General features: G+C 45.8%; 3 protein-coding genes across 6 annotated transcripts in view; all 3 read left to right on the forward strand.

Moving 5' to 3' along the window:
- usp34 (ubiquitin specific peptidase 34) overlaps positions 1–8,847 on the forward strand; it is a 93,180-nt gene extending 84,333 nt beyond the window's left edge. For 2 of the 3 annotated variants that reach the window (XM_061770172.1, XM_061770173.1), the window contains exons 71-79: positions 1,167–1,274; positions 1,369–1,473; positions 1,560–1,684; positions 1,826–1,949; positions 2,032–2,111; positions 2,611–2,751; positions 2,948–3,088; positions 6,704–6,896; positions 7,697–8,847. In XM_061770172.1, coding sequence (XP_061626156.1) covers positions 1,167–1,274; positions 1,369–1,473; positions 1,560–1,684; positions 1,826–1,949; positions 2,032–2,111; positions 2,611–2,751; positions 2,948–3,088; positions 6,704–6,896; positions 7,697–8,202 — 1,523 coding nt within the window. In that variant the 3' untranslated portion in view covers positions 8,203–8,847. The remainder of the gene's footprint in view (positions 1–1,166; positions 1,275–1,368; positions 1,474–1,559; positions 1,685–1,825; positions 1,950–2,031; positions 2,112–2,610; positions 2,752–2,947; positions 3,089–6,703; positions 6,897–7,696) is intronic. The other variant, XM_061770174.1, reaches the window with a different exon arrangement.
- A 286-nt stretch (positions 8,848–9,133) lies between these two features.
- Positions 9,134–16,324, forward strand: LOC133476913 (uncharacterized). The gene is made up of 6 exons (XM_061770932.1): positions 9,134–9,485; positions 11,162–11,320; positions 11,905–11,991; positions 13,253–13,368; positions 13,455–15,720; positions 16,277–16,324. Exons 5-6 carry the CDS (start codon positions 14,626–14,628, stop codon positions 16,322–16,324), a joined length of 1,143 nt encoding a protein of 380 aa, XP_061626916.1. The 5' UTR covers positions 9,134–9,485; positions 11,162–11,320; positions 11,905–11,991; positions 13,253–13,368; positions 13,455–14,625.
- A 44-nt stretch (positions 16,325–16,368) lies between these two features.
- Positions 16,369–18,824, forward strand: commd1 (copper metabolism (Murr1) domain containing 1). Of its 2 annotated transcripts, XM_061770187.1 has the most exons (4): positions 16,369–16,588; positions 17,117–17,416; positions 17,816–17,939; positions 18,686–18,824. In XM_061770187.1, the coding sequence occupies exons 1-3, from the start codon at positions 16,409–16,411 to the stop codon at positions 17,921–17,923; spliced, it is 588 nt and encodes a 195-aa protein (XP_061626171.1). In that variant the 5' UTR covers positions 16,369–16,408; the 3' UTR covers positions 17,924–17,939; positions 18,686–18,824. The 2 variants fall into 2 exon arrangements, with proteins under 2 accessions (XP_061626171.1, XP_061626172.1); XM_061770188.1 differs by lacking the exon at positions 18,686–18,824 and having other exon boundaries at positions 17,816–18,607.
- The last annotated feature ends 15 nt before the right edge of the window (positions 18,825–18,839 follow it).

Below are 18,839 nucleotides of genomic sequence, written 5' to 3' on the forward strand. Positions count from 1 at the left end.
CAATTTACCGGTCGATCGACGTTCCTACCCTCACCTAGGGTCACGAGCTGTGGGTCGTGACCGAAAGAAAGATCCCGGATACAAGCGGCCGAAATGAGTTTCCTCTGCAGGGTGTCTGGGGCTCTCCCTTAGAGAGAGGGTGAGAAGCTCGGCCTTCCGGGAGTGGCTCAAAGTCGAGCCGCTGCTCCTCCGCATTGAAAGGAGCCATTTGAGGTGGCTCTGGCATCTGATTAGGATGCTTCCTGGACGCCTCCCTGCTGAGGTGTTCCGGGCATGTCCCACCGGGAGGAGACCCCGGGAACGACCCTGGACACGCTGGAGAGAACACAACCTCGGATAAGCGGAAGAAATTGGATGGATGGATCCGGTCCAATCAGAATCGACTGCTTTGCACAGTGTGTGGCAGGCCCAAGTTGTTCCGTGGCCAAACTCGTAACTCAATATGCCAACAAAACAAAGACAATTATAACGTCTTTGAAAACAACCACATAGCTTCAGCTTCGGTTATCACGTCAGTGTAGCTTCATGCAACAAACAATGCAAAGAGCCATAGACTGCTCACAAATAGCATCAGTGTTGTGGTGTTGTAACCTGTTAAACAACACATTTGAACACAAAAGATAGAGCAACAGCACATGTTAACAGGTATTATAGCAATACTCACAGGCATTTTTTTCATTCTCTGCAATGAATGACTAATATTACTGCGGCTTACTGAGGAGTGACCAGTATTATGCTGCCCTCAGGCGGCCAAGCAAATAAGGAGCTACGCAATGTCCATTGAATTGAATAAATTGGTTTTGACAAAAACAGTTTAATTAATTTCAATGTCATTAATAATTCATAATTTTATAGAGTGCTAATTTAAAAAAAAAAAAAGTTTTTTTAGGAGGCTGGAACAGATTACTGGCAATTCCATTCATTTCAATGGGGAAAAAATGATTTGAAATGCGTGTTTTGAGTTACAAGCATGGCCGCGGAAAAAATAACTCTTATCTCAAGGCACCACTGTATATCAAATCAATTCTCCCCATTCATTGCAGCGGGGGAACCCTGGAATAACAAGTTTCACAATGTCACATCTTTTACAGCCACATTTTCTTTATGCCGGTAAAACCGCACTCATGTTTTCAGGGTTTTTTTTGTTTGTTTTTTGTCTGTGTCAGATGTGAAGCAGGCTCTGATCCAGTGGCAAGAGAGGATTGACTTTGCCCACAAGCTCCTCACGCTGCTCAACTCGTACAGCCCGCCCGAGCTGCGCAACGCGTGCCTGGGTAAGCCGCTGACATCATCATATATCGCGGGATGCCCAAGGCGCGCACGCCGGACAAAACCAACCTACGGGCTTTTGTCTCCTTGCTTCCCCAGACGTCCTGAAGGAACTCCTTCTGCTCAGCCCGCACGACTTCCTGCATACGCTGGTGCCCTTTCTGCAACACAACCACTTCACGTACCACCACAGCAACATACCCAGTGAGTCACGACAACATAACTCATTACAACCACTGCCGCCGCAAGGTCCCCAGTGAGTGGCATGCTTGCTGTCCATGTGCCCACAGTGTCGCTGGGGCCATACCTACCCTGCCGAGAGAACATGAAGCTGATGGGGGCCAAGAGCAACATCCGCCCCCCGAGGCCCGAACTCAACATGTGCCTGCTGCCGTCCATGGTGGAGAGCACCAAGGTCAGCGAGTAGGATGACCTCCAACCCCCGTATCACATCACCTCAAGGCTGTGCGCGCGTGCCCCAAATGAGGGGCACCTCATGATCTTATTTAATATTTGAACGTGACACTGTATTGTGTGTGTGTTTTGGGCACGCCAGGGCAAAGACGAGGTGTACGACCGCATGCTGTTGGACTACTTTCTATCGTACCAGCAGTTCATCCATCTTCTGTGTCGCGTGGCCATCAATTGTGAGAAGTTCACAGAGACGCTCGTCAAGCTGAGTGCGTGTCACCCGCCTGCCGCTTCTGATTGGTCTGCGCCTGCAGCAAGCGGTGTGTTGCTCACCTTACCTTGTCCTCTCAGGTGTGCTGATGGCGTATGAAGGACTTCCTCTGCACCTCGCCCTCTTCCCCAAACTGTGGACCGAACTGTGCCAGTCGCAGGTGGGAGCCGCCGCCCTGCACCCTACCCACCCCCCCTCGCCGTCACAACATCCGCCACTCGGCCCCTCACACGACCGGTCATGACTTGTCACACACCATCACGTCATGAGCGTGCCACCAGCTATCTCGCCCTGTCACTCGGCCCGTCACAACCCCGCAACTCCGTCAATTACTCAGTTACCTGTCCCATCACTTGCCCGCACTGTCACTCACCTCTTCACCCGTCCTTTCAATCATCCCGTCACTCGCCCCATCGATTGCCCCATCACACACCCCTATCACTCGCCGCGTCACTCATCCCTTCACCCGTCCGCCAACCGCCTCGTTACATAACCCCTACCCGATCACCCGACCCCCGTCGCTTGCCCCTTCGTGTCACCTGCCCCCATCACCCACACTGGCATTCTCCCTTTCACTCGGCCTGTCACACACCCCCTCCTTCACGCTCCAAAACCACCCGCTAACATCCTTTGTGTGTGTGCATGTGAATGCATTTTAGTCACTGCTGTCCAAGACATGCGTGAAGCTGCTGTGCGACGACGCGGCCTTCAGCGAGTACATCAAGTGCGTCCTGATGGACGAGAGGAGCTTCCTCAACAATAACGCCGCCTATGCCTTCCTCACGTGCTTCCTGCACAAGGTATACATACACACAACACTACTGGGTGCGCTCCACCACAAGGACAGCACATTGTTTCCCTTCTCGCAAAAAATGTAGCCGTTTCAGCGGGAGGATCCTTCTCATGCGGCGGGCTGGCCCTCATCCCGCCCCTCCTTCAGCGAGCCAATGGGGAGCCTGGCTTTCGTTTAATTGACAACTAACCTTGTTTGTTCAGGTGCAGGTATTGTCAGGTGTGAGCTGCTGCGGCCTGCTCGGTGTGTTGGTGGCAAGCGTGCTGAGCCAGCACGGTGGCCTGCAGCCCGAACTCTCATCCGATTGGCCGGAACTCGACAAGACCGCCACCCTGCTCAACGCTGTACGTACACGTACACACAGTCCTTTTTGCCAAAACATGCATGTGAACACGATCCTTGATACATTCACATATTAGTTACTCAACAATTAAACGTCATAAAATGAACTGTCAGAGTAACCGCTCAAGCCCATCTCTAGGTCTCTCACGCTCTTTTTTTCATGTAAAGTTGAACAGGTGAGGCAAGTTGACCTCGGCCAAAATAGTTGTGACTTGCAAGCACATACCGTGTGGTCAAAAGTCTCCAACATGTGGTTAAATGGCTGCTTTTTCATAACATCTAAATAGGCACCATGTCTTGGCAATTTCTTTCTTGTCATACACTTTAGTGCAGTTTTGGGGAAGATTACTTTGAAATATAGTTGGTTATAATTACAAGTTTCCCTGTTGAAAATGTAATAGTTTTGCAACTATTTCAATTACTTTCTCAAAGTAATATAACTATTACATTTGATTATTTGTATTAATTTTAAATGAATGGATCAGCAGGACCCTTCTAAAAAAGTGGATTAAAACCATGAATCTTTTTTGTTGTTGTTGTTCTTGAACAGGATGAAAAATGTGTTTGCGATGTACACACGTGGATAAAATTGTTGGTACCCCTCTGTTAATGAAAGATAAAACCACAGTGGTCACAGAAATAACTTGAATCTGACAATAATAATAAATATAAATTGAATGAAAATTAACCAGTAAAAATCAGACATTGATTTTGAATTGTGGTTCAACAGAATTATTTGAGGGGAAAAAGGTCATGAACGGGCCTGGACAAAAATGACCCCTAGAAAAGATTGAAAATAATTTGACCATAGGGGCATGTTCAAACAAGGTGTGTCATCTAATTAGCATCACAGGTGTCCTCCAACTTGTAGTCGGCCTATTTAAAGGTTGACAATTAATCACTGTGCTGTTTGAACTCATGGTCTGTACTACACTAAACATAGACCAGAGGAAGCGAAGGAGAGAGTTGTCTCAGGGGATTAGAAAGACAATTATAAACAAGCACAAGGTAAAGGCTATTAGACCCATCTCCAAGCAGTTTGATGTTCCTGTGACTACAGTTGCACGTATTATTCCAAATTTGAGGATCCGCGGGAGTGTAGCCAACCTCCCTGGACGTGGCTGCAGGAGGAAAATTGATGACAAATTGAAGAGACGGATAATATGAATGGTAATAAAAGAGCCCAGACTATCCTCCAAAGAAAGTAGAGGTGATCTGTTGTCGTTTGAGCCATAGTGGACTTCATGGGAGACAACCAAGGAGGACACCACTGTTAAAAATCATTAAAAAAAGAGAGATTGGAATTTGCCAAACCATGTTGAAAAGCCAAAGATAATGTCCTATGGCAAGACGGATCAGCTCTAGGTTCACAGACTCAAAGATAAAGCGTACTGAGAATAGAACACTGTCCCAACTGTGAAACATGGAGGTGGCTCTGTCATGTTCTGGGGCTGCTTTGTTACATCTGGCACCAGGGTGTCTTGAATCTGTGCAGAGTACAAAGAAATCTCAAGACTATCAAGATATTCTAGAGAGAAATATGCTGCCCAGTTTCAGAAAGCTTGGTCTCAGTCGCAGGTCATGGGTCTTGCAACAGGATAATGACCCAAAACACACAGCTAAAAACACCCAAGAATGGCTAAGAGCAAAACATTGGCCTTCTATGATCCACGATCTAAATCCTATTTCCTATCCCCTGATTGCCTCAAAAGGATGTGCAAGAAAATGTTAAGGGTACCATAATTTTTGTCCTGGCCTGTTTCATGAGTTTGTTTTTCCAAATAAGTCCGTCGAACCATAGTTCAAAAGCAATGTCTGATTTTCATTTTTTCATTCAAATGTTCTGTATTACTTTTGTCAGATTCAAGTTAGTTCTGTGACCACTGTGGGTTTTCTTTTATTAACAGAGAGGTACTAACAATTGGGTGCACGTGTAGATTGCACCACCGGTGGCACTTTAAGATCCTATTCGGAAAAATGTCATGTTTGAGACTACGGCAGAATGGCACATGACCAGAGAGAGCCAATCACAAGTGTCTGCTTTAGAAGGAGAAAGTGAGTTGGAAAAAAAAAAAAAAAAATCTGAGTTTCTGCGGCTATTTTTTTTAATGTAGCTAAAATTGGAATCATGGGAATTTCCAAAAACAACTACTGTAATTTAATTACACATTTTCTCCCAGTAATGTAATGATTGCAGTTACATAAATTATGTAATTAAATTACATAATCTCTTAGTTACATGTAATTAGTTAGTCCCCAACTAACCTTCCTTTGCCAATTGGTCTGCAGGGCACAGAGTTTGTCTCGTGCTTAAACAATAACATTCAATGACTGCGAGCAATGTAAAATAGAAAAATTATGCATTTCCACTTTCATCCCGTCAACAACAACAATTATGCAAATAAGGTGAAGATGTTACAACAATGGCAACATCAGAAAAGTCATTACCACAGTTAACTGTGCTTTGTGACCAGTGATGCCGGTAACGCGTTAGAAAGTAACAGTAACAATAAATATAAAAGTGCAAAGAAATGCAGTGTTTCACTGTCTCCACACTATTTTTTATTTTCCGTAGTAAAAACTGTATTTGATTGTTCTTACTTTTTCATTTACACATTGAGAATAGTGTTAAGGGCGCAATATATTGCGGGCTAATTATTCATACCCAAGAGCACAGTCTGAAAGCAACACGGAGGCAAGGACTGACTTACTGAAGGACTTACAATAATTAGCTTGCATAATAATTCCAAAGAAAAGTGAGAGCGTTCAATGTCGTCAGTGTGCAGGACTACTCAGGAACTCGCGAGGCGGCTTAATGCGCCGCGCCGCTGACGTTCACGTAAGTGCTTCACTCCTGTCAATCATCCACAGTTTTGCAAGTTAAACAGCTGCTAAACTTGTCACCGGGAAGAAAAGTTTTTGTTGTTGTTCGTATCAAAATTACGATGGCGGGAGCGTGTGTTTCTGAATGTGCGCGCTTGTGTGTGTGTTGATGGGAACGGAATGAGGAAAAGCTATCAACTAACTATAATGCAAACAAAATGAAAAATACGTTGCTTCTCATCTAACTTAGTTACTGTTGAACTTAAGTAATAAGTAAAGTAACTAAGTTACTTTTAAGCTCAAGTAATCAGTAAAGTAACAGTTACTTTTTCCAAGTTGGCTGTGGCAGCACCGTTTACCGTTTTTTACCGTCTTAAAGGAGGACAAAGTAATGGAGCACTGATCATAATAAACATACAAACAAGCGAAACAACAATCAAACTAAATCCCCAATACTGTATAAGGGCAAGTAGTCTCAATTGAAATTCTTTAAATGAAAAAATATCAACCATATTTTTACTATGATAACACTTGCAGAATGTGAAAATGATTCTGCTCATGTTGTATGTTTCTTTGTGAGAATTAGTTGCTGTTGTCTAGCTTATCTTTTTTTCGCAGCCCTGTTGTTAATGTAAGTAGTGAACATCAGCAAGGGCGCACTTTGAACTACAGAAACTGCTCAAATAAAAGTGGTCTTGACAAATAAGCTGAAATGATTTTTGCATTGTATAAAGTGGATGACTGGCCCAGCCTTGACACAAACGCGCGCACATGCACAATCCTCCTCATGTCAGGGGCCTCACGTGTGTGTGCCCACGTGTTGTTTTTTTCAGGACCTTCGGGCTTTGACGTTGTTGCTTTCAGTGCAACCGCCTCAGGCCCTGGACCCCGCCCTGGGCCCCGCCCTCCACGAGCTGATGGCTCGATATCGCCTTTGCGTGCAGCAACGCAACGCGCTGATGGACGCATGCCACCGAAATGACAATGGTACGCAATACAACAATAACATTATGCTGTGCACAAAAGTACAGAGTTACACGTAAGCGTGGGCCGGTACCAAATTGTGACGGGATGATATCCGTGAGCAAAAATACTGTTGTTTTGCAGTATTACTACTACCATTATGATTATTATTATAGTATTATTGCAATTACAGCTCTAAAATTAATTTTGAAATGTTTTGGGTCAACTTTTTATTTATTTTTTTTCCATTGAACGCACTCCATACGCACCCCTCCACGGCCCGACAACCGGAGGCCCCAGGAGTCCAACTAAGAGAACTGTGAAAACCCACCACCCGACCTATTACTATGGTTACCATGTCCCCAACTGCCAACCATTATCCCTGTACCGTGATTGTGCGTTCAAATTGGAGAAACTGGTGGGGCTGATGCGAAACAGGGCAATAATGACCCGCCACAGTCCCCCCCCCCCCCCACCCAGGCCGACCAGCTCCCCAAAGGATATGTGAATAAGACGGAGGAATTCCACTAACCCTGTTTTCCGGGTTTGGTCACGTGACGTTCCACATATAGAGGATTAGACGCGTTGCCATCTGTTTCAACCTTTTTACACAACTTACCAAATGCTTTAGATGAACGTGCATCGATTTTGGGAAATAAATGACTGAGTCACATTTTTTGTTTGGTTTGAAAACCAAGCGTGTTTAGACGAAAAAAAATTGTCACACCAAATGGTATGAAACTATGAAATACAAATATTCAGGTTCTACCATAGGAGGAATAACTAATAGTGGTATGATTTCGTTTGTTTGTTTGCGGGAACAGAGGAGGAGGGCGCCACCCCCATGAAGCGGCGACGCGTGAGCAGCGACAACGAAGACGACGACGAGGCGGCGGCGGCGGCCCTCTGCCTGCCGTCTTGCTCCGCATCTGCCACTGCCGCCCTGCCGCCATCCTGCGCCGCGTCCGCCGCCCTGCCGCCGTGCCCCGACTCGTCCAAGCTGGAGCGGCAGGGGGCGCTGACGCCCACCAGCACCTCCGACACGGAGACGCGAGACTCCTCGTCCCTCATCGACCCGGGCACCGAGCAGGACCCGCCCTCACCTCCGGATCCTGCCCCATCACCTACGGACCCCGCCTCCTCCCCCAGAGGGGACAATATGGCCGAGGAGGAGGACTCCAAGGCCCCGCCCCTCCCGGAGGAGGCCGCCCTTTCGCCGGGCCTGGTGGGGGAGGGGCCGGAGGATGTGCTCGATGCCTTGTGCAGGACGCTGGAAGCTGCTGTTGCCCTGGTTGCCAAACTGACTGCTAAAGCGCTGCCCTCCTCGTGACATCGTTGGTCGCTGTGAGATTCCCCCCCTTCTTCATTGCCTTGGAGTCGCACTTTTTTTTTCTTCAAAGGGGAAAAAAGTTTTTTGGTTTTATACAAAAAGTGAGGGTTTTATTTGCCGTAATTTAATTTTATTTCATTTTTATTGCTCGTCCTCTCTGTGCCACTTTTTGTACTTTTGGCAACGATGAGGCAATGACGGCAAGCTGAGAGTCAAAGTAAAAAAAGTCATGAAAAAAAAATTGAAAAGAAAAAATGGACAAAATTGTTGCCTTTAGTTGGCGTTTGTGTTGGGACGAGAACACAAAGCACGTTTACTTGTAAATGAGAAGAACCACAAGAAAACTTGATTCTGTCAGGAATCCTTGAATACTTGCCTGAAGGTATATATGAAAACTATAAATATATATAGATAAATATCTTTATATATACATATTAAGAAATATGAATATATATATCTATATATATATATATATGAAAGGTGCTTTATTGGACTATGGTGCAAATGAAGCCCCCGTGTTGGACCAGTCTGAGCTTTTTCTTTTCTTGACTGCCGACCATTCCTGGCCGTTCTGCTGTTGAGTTTTAGCTGCTTGTGTTGTCGTTTTTCATTCATTTCACACAATCCATCAATAAAAATCTTTATTGACAATCTGGAGTGGCACAAATCTTTTCAAACAATCCAATGGCACGTTTTCCTCTACCGTTTGCAGAGGACACAACCTCGGTCGGACTCGTCACGGATAATGAGGAATTGCTTGCGAGGCAGGAAGTGTCCCATCTAGCTGCACGGTGCTCGAAATAACTTGGAACTCAACCCGCAGAAGACACTGGAAATGGTCATAGACTTTCGCGGAACCCTTTCCACATCTCCTGCCCCTGACAATCAAGAACACCTTTGTTAACGAGGTGAGGCTGGTCTACTTTCGAGGCACCATCATAACAAACGCCTGCAAACGGGAGTGCGGCCTTCCGTCTGAGGCCACTACGGAAACTCAACGTTTCCAGCTCCGTTTAGTCCAGGTTCTGCGGAACCGTCGTGGAAGGCCTTCTCTCATCAGCGATTTGCCTCCGCAGTGACTGCAACGAATCATAAACACGGCAGAGAGGCTCAGCTGTCAGTTAATGAGCCTGCGTACCACCTCTTCAGCAGGTTCCCCTCAGGAGGGCACTAACTGTTGCATCAGGACAAGGACCACACGCACGCCACCTTTATACCTTTTCCCAAGGATATTTCTCTCCTTGACAAGCAGCACAGCAACTGACGGCACCGAAACCCTAGAAGTAAGTATGGATTGAACACAACACCCATATAGTCTCTGGTCAGCACATGTGAGTAGGGCTATTTCTATTTTGATTTTAAATGGATTTATTCGTATTTTATGTTATATAAATCGTATCAACAATATAACATCATCCAATAAGTACAGTGGATGCCCACATATCCGCGCTTCAGCACCCACGGATACTCCTATTGGCTGATTTTTTTTTTTCAACCCCGAAAATGCCTTCGTTGTATGTCTGTTTAGTCCTGTTTTGTTTTTGTTTTTATTTTAGCATTGATTGCCAAGTCAAATTCCTGTGTGTCTACGAGATGCATTTGGCGAATTTAGTGATTCTGATAATGCAAGGTCAACTAAGCAACATCCATCTCAGAGGGCCGTTAAAACAGTGAAACCATTAATTCATCCATCCATCCATTTTCTGAGCCGCTTCTCCTCACTAGGGTCGCGGATGTGCTGGAGCCTATCCCAGCTGTCATCGGGCAGGAGGCGGGGTACACCCTGAACTGGTTGCCAGCCAATCGCAGGGCACATAGAAACAAACAACCATTTGCACTCACGTTCACACCTATGGGAAATTTAGAGTCCCCAATTAATGCATGTTTTTGGCATGTGGGAGGAAACCGGAGTGCCCGGAGAAAACCCACGCAGGCACGGGGAGAACATGCCAACGCCACACAGGCGGGGCCGGGGATTAAACCCCAGTCCTCAGAACTGTGAGGCTGACTGTACTGTAGAAGAAGGGTTTGGTAACAAAAAAAGGCCATATCTCAACATTATTGTTTATTTGGAATTTGGGTACAGATTTTAGCAAAAAATCTCGGAAGTTGACGAGCATGATTTGCTTTCGCGGGCGGCATAAAATGATGTGGCGGGCCCCATCTGGCCCCCGGGCCTGGAGTTTGACACCTATGATCTATAACATCAAAAGTTCACACCATGCAGAAGATTTACACGGGACGTGCATGTGCAAAGAAATCGGCTTCATGTCAGAGCAGGAGTACCTACTATCGAGAAATTCTGCAACTTTGACTTGAAAACTACACAAAGAGACCAATGAGTACTCTGAATGTCGTGCCGAAGTCCAATTGGCTTCACCGACTGGTCTGAGTCTGCACGGATGGCCCTTTAAAACGCAACCAGGTGCTGGGTGGGACATTTAGAGTTTAGAATCGTCACCGACGTGTGGCACATATAACAAAGTCAAAAGCAAGTTTGTCTTTGCGATGTTTCTCTTGTTCCTCTTGTCGCTTCTTCTTTGTCAATTATCTTCACGCAGCATCTGCATGTCACCGTGACGAATACACATCGGTCGTGTATTCATGTCAACAAAAGATACAGGGGTTGTTAAGTCTACACACCCTTGTTCAAATGCCAGGTTTTTGTCATTTAAAAAAATGAGACGAAGATGAATCTTTTCCAGCATTAATCGTCATCTTCACCAAGTAAAAGCTTTTGTTTCCGCGTCAAAAATGAGCAATTATTCTTATTCATATTTTGAATGATAATTGTTTCTTCATCTTGAAGACGCAAGTGTGTCTTGTACTGTCCACCATCTGGAGCAGTTCAGGATCCATATTTAACTCATAACATGACAAAACCATACAAAGTAAAAATGAATCCTAATCAGTGTGCGCGTTTGTGTGTGTGTGTGTGTGTTGTGCTTCGTTTTGCAAGGGTCCATTTTGATTTCACCCGGAGCCAGCACGAACCCCAGAAAAGAAACGGACGCCTTGTGGAACTCACCTTTCTCAGCCTTGACATAAAGTGGGGCGGGGCACCTCGTGGGCGGGGCCGCTCGAGTGACGGGCGTGGCCGAGGTTGAAGACGTCCAACGTGAGGAAGCTGATTTGTCCTGAACCTCTTGAGCTTCTCCTCACTAAATGCTAAGCTAACGTGGTCATGCTAAGAAGTGCTATTGTACCAAACAGCATTAAAGCTTTCGTTAATCCTGGTGTGATGTTTATTTTTATTACTTTCCATAGGAAAAGTTTAATAATTAGTAATTTTATTATGGTACGTTATCATGATATTTAATTTTTTATATCCACCCGTCCATTTTCTGAGCCGCTTCTCCGCACTCGGGTCGCGGGCGTGCTGGAGCCTATCCAATCGCATTTAATACAATATAATACAATTTATGATATTACTCTATCTATTAGATTTTTTTACATCACAATGTATTTGATAATGTATTTGATTATATTACTTGTATCATATGTCATAATATAGTATCATATATTACATTAAAATATATGCTAGCCCTCATTGTTACTGTATGGGGATGCTTGTCTTGATCGGTGTACCTAATAGTCTGTCCATGAAAATAGCACGACGAGGTTTTGTAAGAGAAGTTGAGAAATATGAAATATGATAATCAGGTCAGGGACTTCCTTCTTTGATCTTGTTTTGCCCACCAGATCAACCGTCTTCCTTTCACACAAGAAAACAAAAAGCGCAACATTGTTTTCCGTCTTCATCTTCATCTTCATCGTCCAGCAATGCAGGTAAAAGCCGCCTTGTCTAGAATTTGTACAACTCAACTGATTTATTTCGGTGTATCTTTTTGAGAGTGGAGGTGAAAATAAACAACTGAAATAAACTTGAATGTGATTGACTTGGACTTGACGTTTAACTTGCTGCCTTCTTGGCCAGGTCACCATTGCAAACGAGATGTTCTGTTTTAACTAGTCTTTTAAATAAAGTTTCAATTTCCAAAAACAAATCTAGTTGTACAAGGATGTACTCCCTCTTAAAACTGGCATGTGGCTGTGTTCAGCGGTAACAGCTCACATTCAAAGTCCACGCACACCTGCCACCATTTCAAATGTTTAAGTAAGAAAACAACAACAACATATGCATAGGGCCTTACAGAAACATTATTTGCTTTATCCACTAAAATGACTGAATGAAGAAGCTGTTTGCTGACCAGATTTGCTGATAGTGTGTGTGTTTGTGTGTGCTTGCGTGCGTGTGCGTGTGAGAGAGAGAACAGAATGTACCACAGAAGATGCATGTTTAACACTTACTTGCGACCATAAAATTGTGCTAATGTTGCTAAATGTACAGCCAAAACAACAGCAAAATCATCTGCAGGTTTTACTGCAAGGTGTTTTCTCAAGTTAGAAGTGGGCTGAAATGTCCAAGTTTGCAACGCTGCATTTTAAAGCTGTTGTTTTTCGTAGTCTGTAATGTCAACACGAGTCATGCGCGGCTGTCACGACTCATGTAGATTATTGTAAAGGAGTAAAAGTACTGTTTCTTCTTAACATAAATACTCAAATAAAAGTTTATTAAAACTACTCTGACAAGTACAATTTATTCAAAATGTTACTTGTTACTTACTACTATTATTAAATACCATGGGAATTTAAAAGTCGACTATTTTCCAGAAAAAAGTTAGAATGTCACACGATTTTATATTTTGTAGAGAATTGTTTTTCTTCGTGATGTGATTAGAATAAAGTTGGATTTTTTTTCAAGAAAAGACTAATAAAGTTGTAATCTTCAAAAGACCAAAGATGCATTTGGTCAGGGTTAAAAATCGTAATCTTACGTAAATAAATTTGGATTTTTCCAAGAGAGTCTTAATATTCTGAAGTCAAAGTTGAACTCGGTAAGAAGGTCATATTTCGACAAATGATTTTTTTTTTTTTAAAACCCCACTTTATTCTCTTGATATTACGCCTTTGATTCTGGAAAAGGCGTTTTCCTTCTCAAACGTGTGGGAGGGGGTCATACTAAACTCAACTCAACTTCTCTATGCAGATGACGACGGTGCGTCGGCATCTGGTTGTGGCACTGTTGGTCGTCACGGCGACAGCAAGGACGGCAGCCATTGATCAGAACCGATTGGCCACGCTGGTAGATGGAATTCTCAACAAGTATGTCTGACAAAGCTAGTTTTTCCGCTCTAAAGTACATCTTCATGCTAATACACTCACATGACCTTGCTTCTCCTCATCCGCAGGTTCAAAGTTCAAAGGTGAGTGGCAGAGGATGTCCCCGCTTTATGACATCGTCATCGTGCACTGGGCCGAGTGTCTGTGTCAGAGCAAGGAAAATACAGCGTTCCAAAAGATGAGGCATAAGTTCAGGGGTGTAGCCCCCAATTGTGGGCCCCCATACAACACCTTCATGGAGGGCCCCCTCCAAACTCTGAAATCACTCTGCCAACACCTCTCCTATTGACGTCACAGTGACGGCGCTTCCCAGTTGATCAGCTTCCACCTCCAGGCACGGCGCCACGACGGCAAACGCCTACCTTGCGCGTCGTGCCGCAACGCCACATGACTTTCCATCATCGCACCCTTGCGGCACAATGAATGGGTTTGTCGACGGCGCAATGCATCCTGCTAAGTGCAGTGTGAAAAGGTCCATGCATAGCTTGGACCTTTAAATGAAATTAAATGAAATATGATAATAAAAAGCACGGTGGCCGACTGGTTAGCACATCTGCCTCACAGTTCTGAGGACCTTCAACTTTGATTGCGTTGGCTCAGAACCTCAGACCGGGCTGAAGGTTCACCTTTTAAAAAAGACAAAGACCCTAAGCACACAGCTAAAATAATGAAGGAGTGGCTTCAGAACAACTCCGTGACTGTTTTTGAATGGCCCAGCCAGAGCCGTGACTTAAACCCAATTGAGCATCTCTGGAAAGACCTGAAAATGGCTGCCCACCAGCGTTCCCCATCCAGCCTGACAGAACTGGAGAGGATCCTCAAATCCAAGTGTGAAAAACTTGCATCATTCACTAAAAGACTCATGGCTGTATTAGCTCAAAGGGGTGCTTCTACTAAATACTCAGCAAAGGGTCTGAATACTTATGGCTGTGTGATATTTCAGTTTTTCCTTTTTCATCAATTTGCCAAAATTTCAACAATTGAGTTTTTTGTCTGTCAATATGGGGTGCTGTGTGTACATTAATCTGGGAAAAAAATGAACTTAAATAATTTTAGCAAATGGCTGCAATATAAAAAAGAGTGAAAGATTTAAGGGGGTCTGAATACTTTCCTTACTTTTACACACACACACACACACACACACACAGAAATGATTTAGCAGTATGATTTTCTTGAAACGAGGCATTGGATTGGATCCACTCTCTTTTGTTAACTTTGTGTGTTTACTGTGTTAGTAAGATGCCCATGTTCAGTCTGGCCGTGAGCGTCCCGCCCGGCGCCCAGCCGGACTCGTACGACCTCACTCGAGTGCCCGACTTGGGGCAGAACGTGAAGAACACCATCCTGCAGTGCGGCGTCTACGCGGGCGACAACGTGGTGGCCGCCACTCTTCTGAGGTGGCCTGACGTGGCGCAGCGTTGTCCCAGATCGCAGGTGCCGTGGCAGGATGTTCTGCAAGCCTGCGGCCGGGAGTCCATGACGTGGCACGAAGTGGCCATGATCTGCCCCGGGGCCGTGGAAGACAACCGAGCGGACCACGCCGAGTACCGGGTTCTTGAGCGGTTCAACAGCTGGGCTGAAGATAAGGACAAGTCGGGTCTGTTGGTGTTCTACGCGTACGCGGCGCCCTGCACCAGCCGCTGCGCCAGCAAAAAGAACGCCTTGAGCATCCTCAAGCTGCTGGAACGCATCCAGGAGTGGAAGGAACACGTCGTCGTCTTCTCCAAGTTGCTGAATGTCAAAACGTTGTGGGTGGGCACCTCCATACCCGTCGACCAGCTGACCAGAGCCCTGGTGAACCTGGGAAGACATCTGGGCACCGGCGGCCTGGGAAGGATCTTCCGCTGCGACCGGCCGCAAGACGACAACAGCGCCGTGGAGTGCATCAGCTGCTCTGCCGGGGGGCAGGTCACCCCTCAATGCTACAAGAAGGACGGCGAATCGGGGGAAGCGGGGCAGGACAGCGGGCGGCAAGGAGGAGGCGGCGCGGTACGAGGGGGACACGGAATTGGTGGGGCAGTACAAGGGGCACAACGAGGAAGCGGGGCAGTAAGAGAGGGTCAAGAGTGGGCGCAAGGAGTAGGCGCGGAAATAGGAGAGTGGCAAACAGTGGGTCAAAGAAGACGAGGGCCGTTACGAGGGGCACAAGGAACAAGTGGAGCAGTAAGAGAGGGACAAGCGTGGGCGCAAGGAGTAGGCGGGGCAATAGCAGAGTTGAAAACAGTGGGCCAAGGAAGGGGGCAAAGAGGAAGAGGGGCAGTACAAGGAGACGGGCAAAGAGGAGGTCGGGAAGTGCAAGGGGGACAAGGGTGGGGGCAAGGAGAAGGTGGGACAGTACGAGGGGAGCAAAGAAGAGGTGGGGCAGGACAAGGAAGGGGGCAAAGAGGAGGTGGGGCAGGAATGGGGCGACCCGGAGTAGGTGGGGGAGCACCGGGGGCACCAGTAGGAAGCGGGTCAATTCGAGGGGGACAATGGGGAAGTGGGGCAGTAAGAGGGGGACAAGGGTGGAGGCAAATGGGACACGAGCCGGTAAGTGGGGGGCAAAGAGGAGGTGGGGCAGAACAAGCAAGGGGGCAAAGAGGACGGCAGGGCTGAGGCTGATGAAGGACAACACTGTGACGAAGTCAATTTATGTTTAGCCACCATAAACCTGTTTGCTAAATGATTAGCTAATGGCAGCATGCTAACTTGAAAATGGTACAAAAGCCACTCAGCATTAAAGCTTTACGCAATCAAGCCTCATCTTCATCTTTATTTCTGTATTTCGCTCAAAAACATTTTATTGTATCAACTTTCATGTGATATTGGTATATATTTTTATACTATAAATATCAAGTATGAGTACCTTCAAGTGTACATTTTATTCAGTGCATCGCGTGTAATGTTTCAGCCTAAAGCCTTCAAGAAAGACGAACTCGTTGGGCCGGTAGAAGAATAAACTTCAACTCCCACAGTGCCCCGCGACCCTGAGGTAATTGTTCTACGTCACGTGACGCCCGTGGCGGAAGACGAAGAGGCAAAGATGGCGGAAGCAGAGGCAAACAAAAGTTCGTCGTTGGGCGCGCTGCTCAACGGCGTCGCCCAGCAAATATTTTACCGTAACAGCGACGTGACGGAGGACATGTTGAAAATCCAACTTTACCCCGGGGCCACACAGCAACACTTTAAGGCTTTGTACGACAAAATGAAGGCGCTGCTTATGGTCAGAAAAGCTCCAACAAGACACTCTCACGTCTTAATTAACGTCATATTAGTAGAGACAGACTATTAATGATGTCATATTAAAATAAAAACATTGAGTACTGTATGAATGATGTAAATGGTAAGACTGAGTAGAAACAATGTCATAAGACTGAGTATTGACGATGTCATATTAATAAATACATCATCGTGAATATTGGTGATGTATAAATTCATCGTGCGTATTGATGTCAGTAAAGACATGTTGATGTCATTTTAATTAGAATAGTGACTTAAGTACGTGTATTCATGGTTACTAAATCCATTGAATATTGATGTAACATTAATTAACAAAGACATTGAGGATGGATGATTAGTAAAGACATGGGATATTGATCTCTTATTAATTATGAAGACATTGAGTACTGTATTAGTAATGTCAGTAAAGAGGTATTGTCAATGTTATTCGTAAAGACATTGACTATCAATTAAGTCATATCTGACATTTTGAAAAAATTAGATGACCTGGAGTGACATTTTGTGCCCACAGTCCATGGCCACGGCTGACATGGACCACGCCCAGCTGGAGGCCTTCCTCACAGCCCAGACCCGCAAGCAAGGGGCTGGCGGCGTCACCCCAGAGCAGGCAGCCGCCCTGGCCCGCTTCTGGAAGGCCCAGCGCGGCCGTGTCCACGAAAGCCTTCTTCTTGCGCAAAGCCGCTGGGAGCCCACCCTCAGGGGCCTGTCATGGAGGGTGGACCTCCAGACGGCGGTGGGTCGCGGGGGGCCGCCCCCCAGCGGGCCCGTCGCTCTGCTGGAGCTGGAGCTGAGCGGCGGCGGCGGCGGCAAGGTGAGCGTTTGGGGATCGCAGTCGTACCATGACTTACCAGTTTCATTCGTTCATTCAAGATGTTCCATGGGAAGTAACTGGGAATCCAGTAGTTGTGGGTACAATTATTTATTAATTCATGAATTATTGATTTTAGGAAAGTAAGCTGTTGCAGGTATTTTTTTTGATTTTCATTGCAATTACTAAGAGGAAAGAACTATTTATTCAACTCATTCACTGACATTGACAGGCAGCTACTATATATACCAATAGTATCAAGCGTGGAGGGCTGACAGTGAGTGAGTTAGGTTTACATAGTAAATAGTTTCTGGTGGAAGTTCGATCAAATCCTCCTTCCCCCAAATGCTGAAACACGCATATGCGGCGGGAGTTCAGTTTGTTGCTGATTTTGTCTTCCAGGAGCCGGACTTTGTGTGTGTGGAGATGGACGACCACAGCATACGGCGTATGCTGAAAAAGATGGCTGACATCCAGGCCGCCGTTGAAGCTGTCGTTCAGCGCACTTGACGCACGGAGACAGAAGGTCAGAGAAATGACCACCGGGCCAACTCTTCCCTTCGTCAATATATATTTTTTGGACTATGGGATGTTTGGCACCACTTTTTTTTCAGAGTGATACATACCGGTATGAGTGCTCACTTTTTAGTACTTACCGATACGTAGTACTGATACTATTTGATACATACAGTTTCAACGAACATGAGAGATTGTGAACAAAGACCTTTCTTTTCTGATGATTTGCCGATGTGTCAAACCGCCGCAGTGTTGCGCTAACTACTGGCGAGGAGGACGTCCTTGATGTCATATATTTTTTGCCTTAAGTATCGGTTGCTGGTATCGGCAGTATGAGTACCCGGTACTTTGAAATACGGCCGGTACGATACCTGGTATCGGTACTTGCCCATACCTAGTTGACATGTTTTTTTTCTGTCCATATCCAAAATGACTCCCACACATGTTGAAATCCAACATGGCTGCCGCGTATGCCAACATGGTTGCCACTCGGAGACATCCCGTGCGACACTGCGGATCCTCGTTGGCCTTTACATGCTTTTTTTTTTTTTTTTTTAATGTCTGGAGGACCTTGAAGACAAAGTCCTAGAATGTGCCTAGTTGGGTGGTCTTTCGTATGGCCAATCAGATTCACGGTTGTTGTCACGTGTCTTTAATAAAAATGTCCAAGCGACCAATCATTGTTGTCTTTGATGGCGCAACGTATGTACTGTACTTCTGGAGCGGTCGGCCATGCCATCCATTTATTTTCTGCAGGTGAGATGGAGTCTTTCCAAGCTGACGTTTGGCGATGTTTTTCGAAGATGGGAGTAGCAAACCCACGCAAGCACGGAGACAAAATGCCAACTCCAGGAAGCCGAGAGTTGAGACCCGAACCTCTTGCCTGTGCGAGGCAGATGTGCTAACCTCT

The sequence above is a fragment of the Phyllopteryx taeniolatus genome, chromosome 4 (genome assembly GCF_024500385.1).
Source record: "Phyllopteryx taeniolatus isolate TA_2022b chromosome 4, UOR_Ptae_1.2, whole genome shotgun sequence".
In the NCBI taxonomy this organism is placed as follows: Eukaryota; Metazoa; Chordata; class Actinopteri; order Syngnathiformes; family Syngnathidae; genus Phyllopteryx; species Phyllopteryx taeniolatus.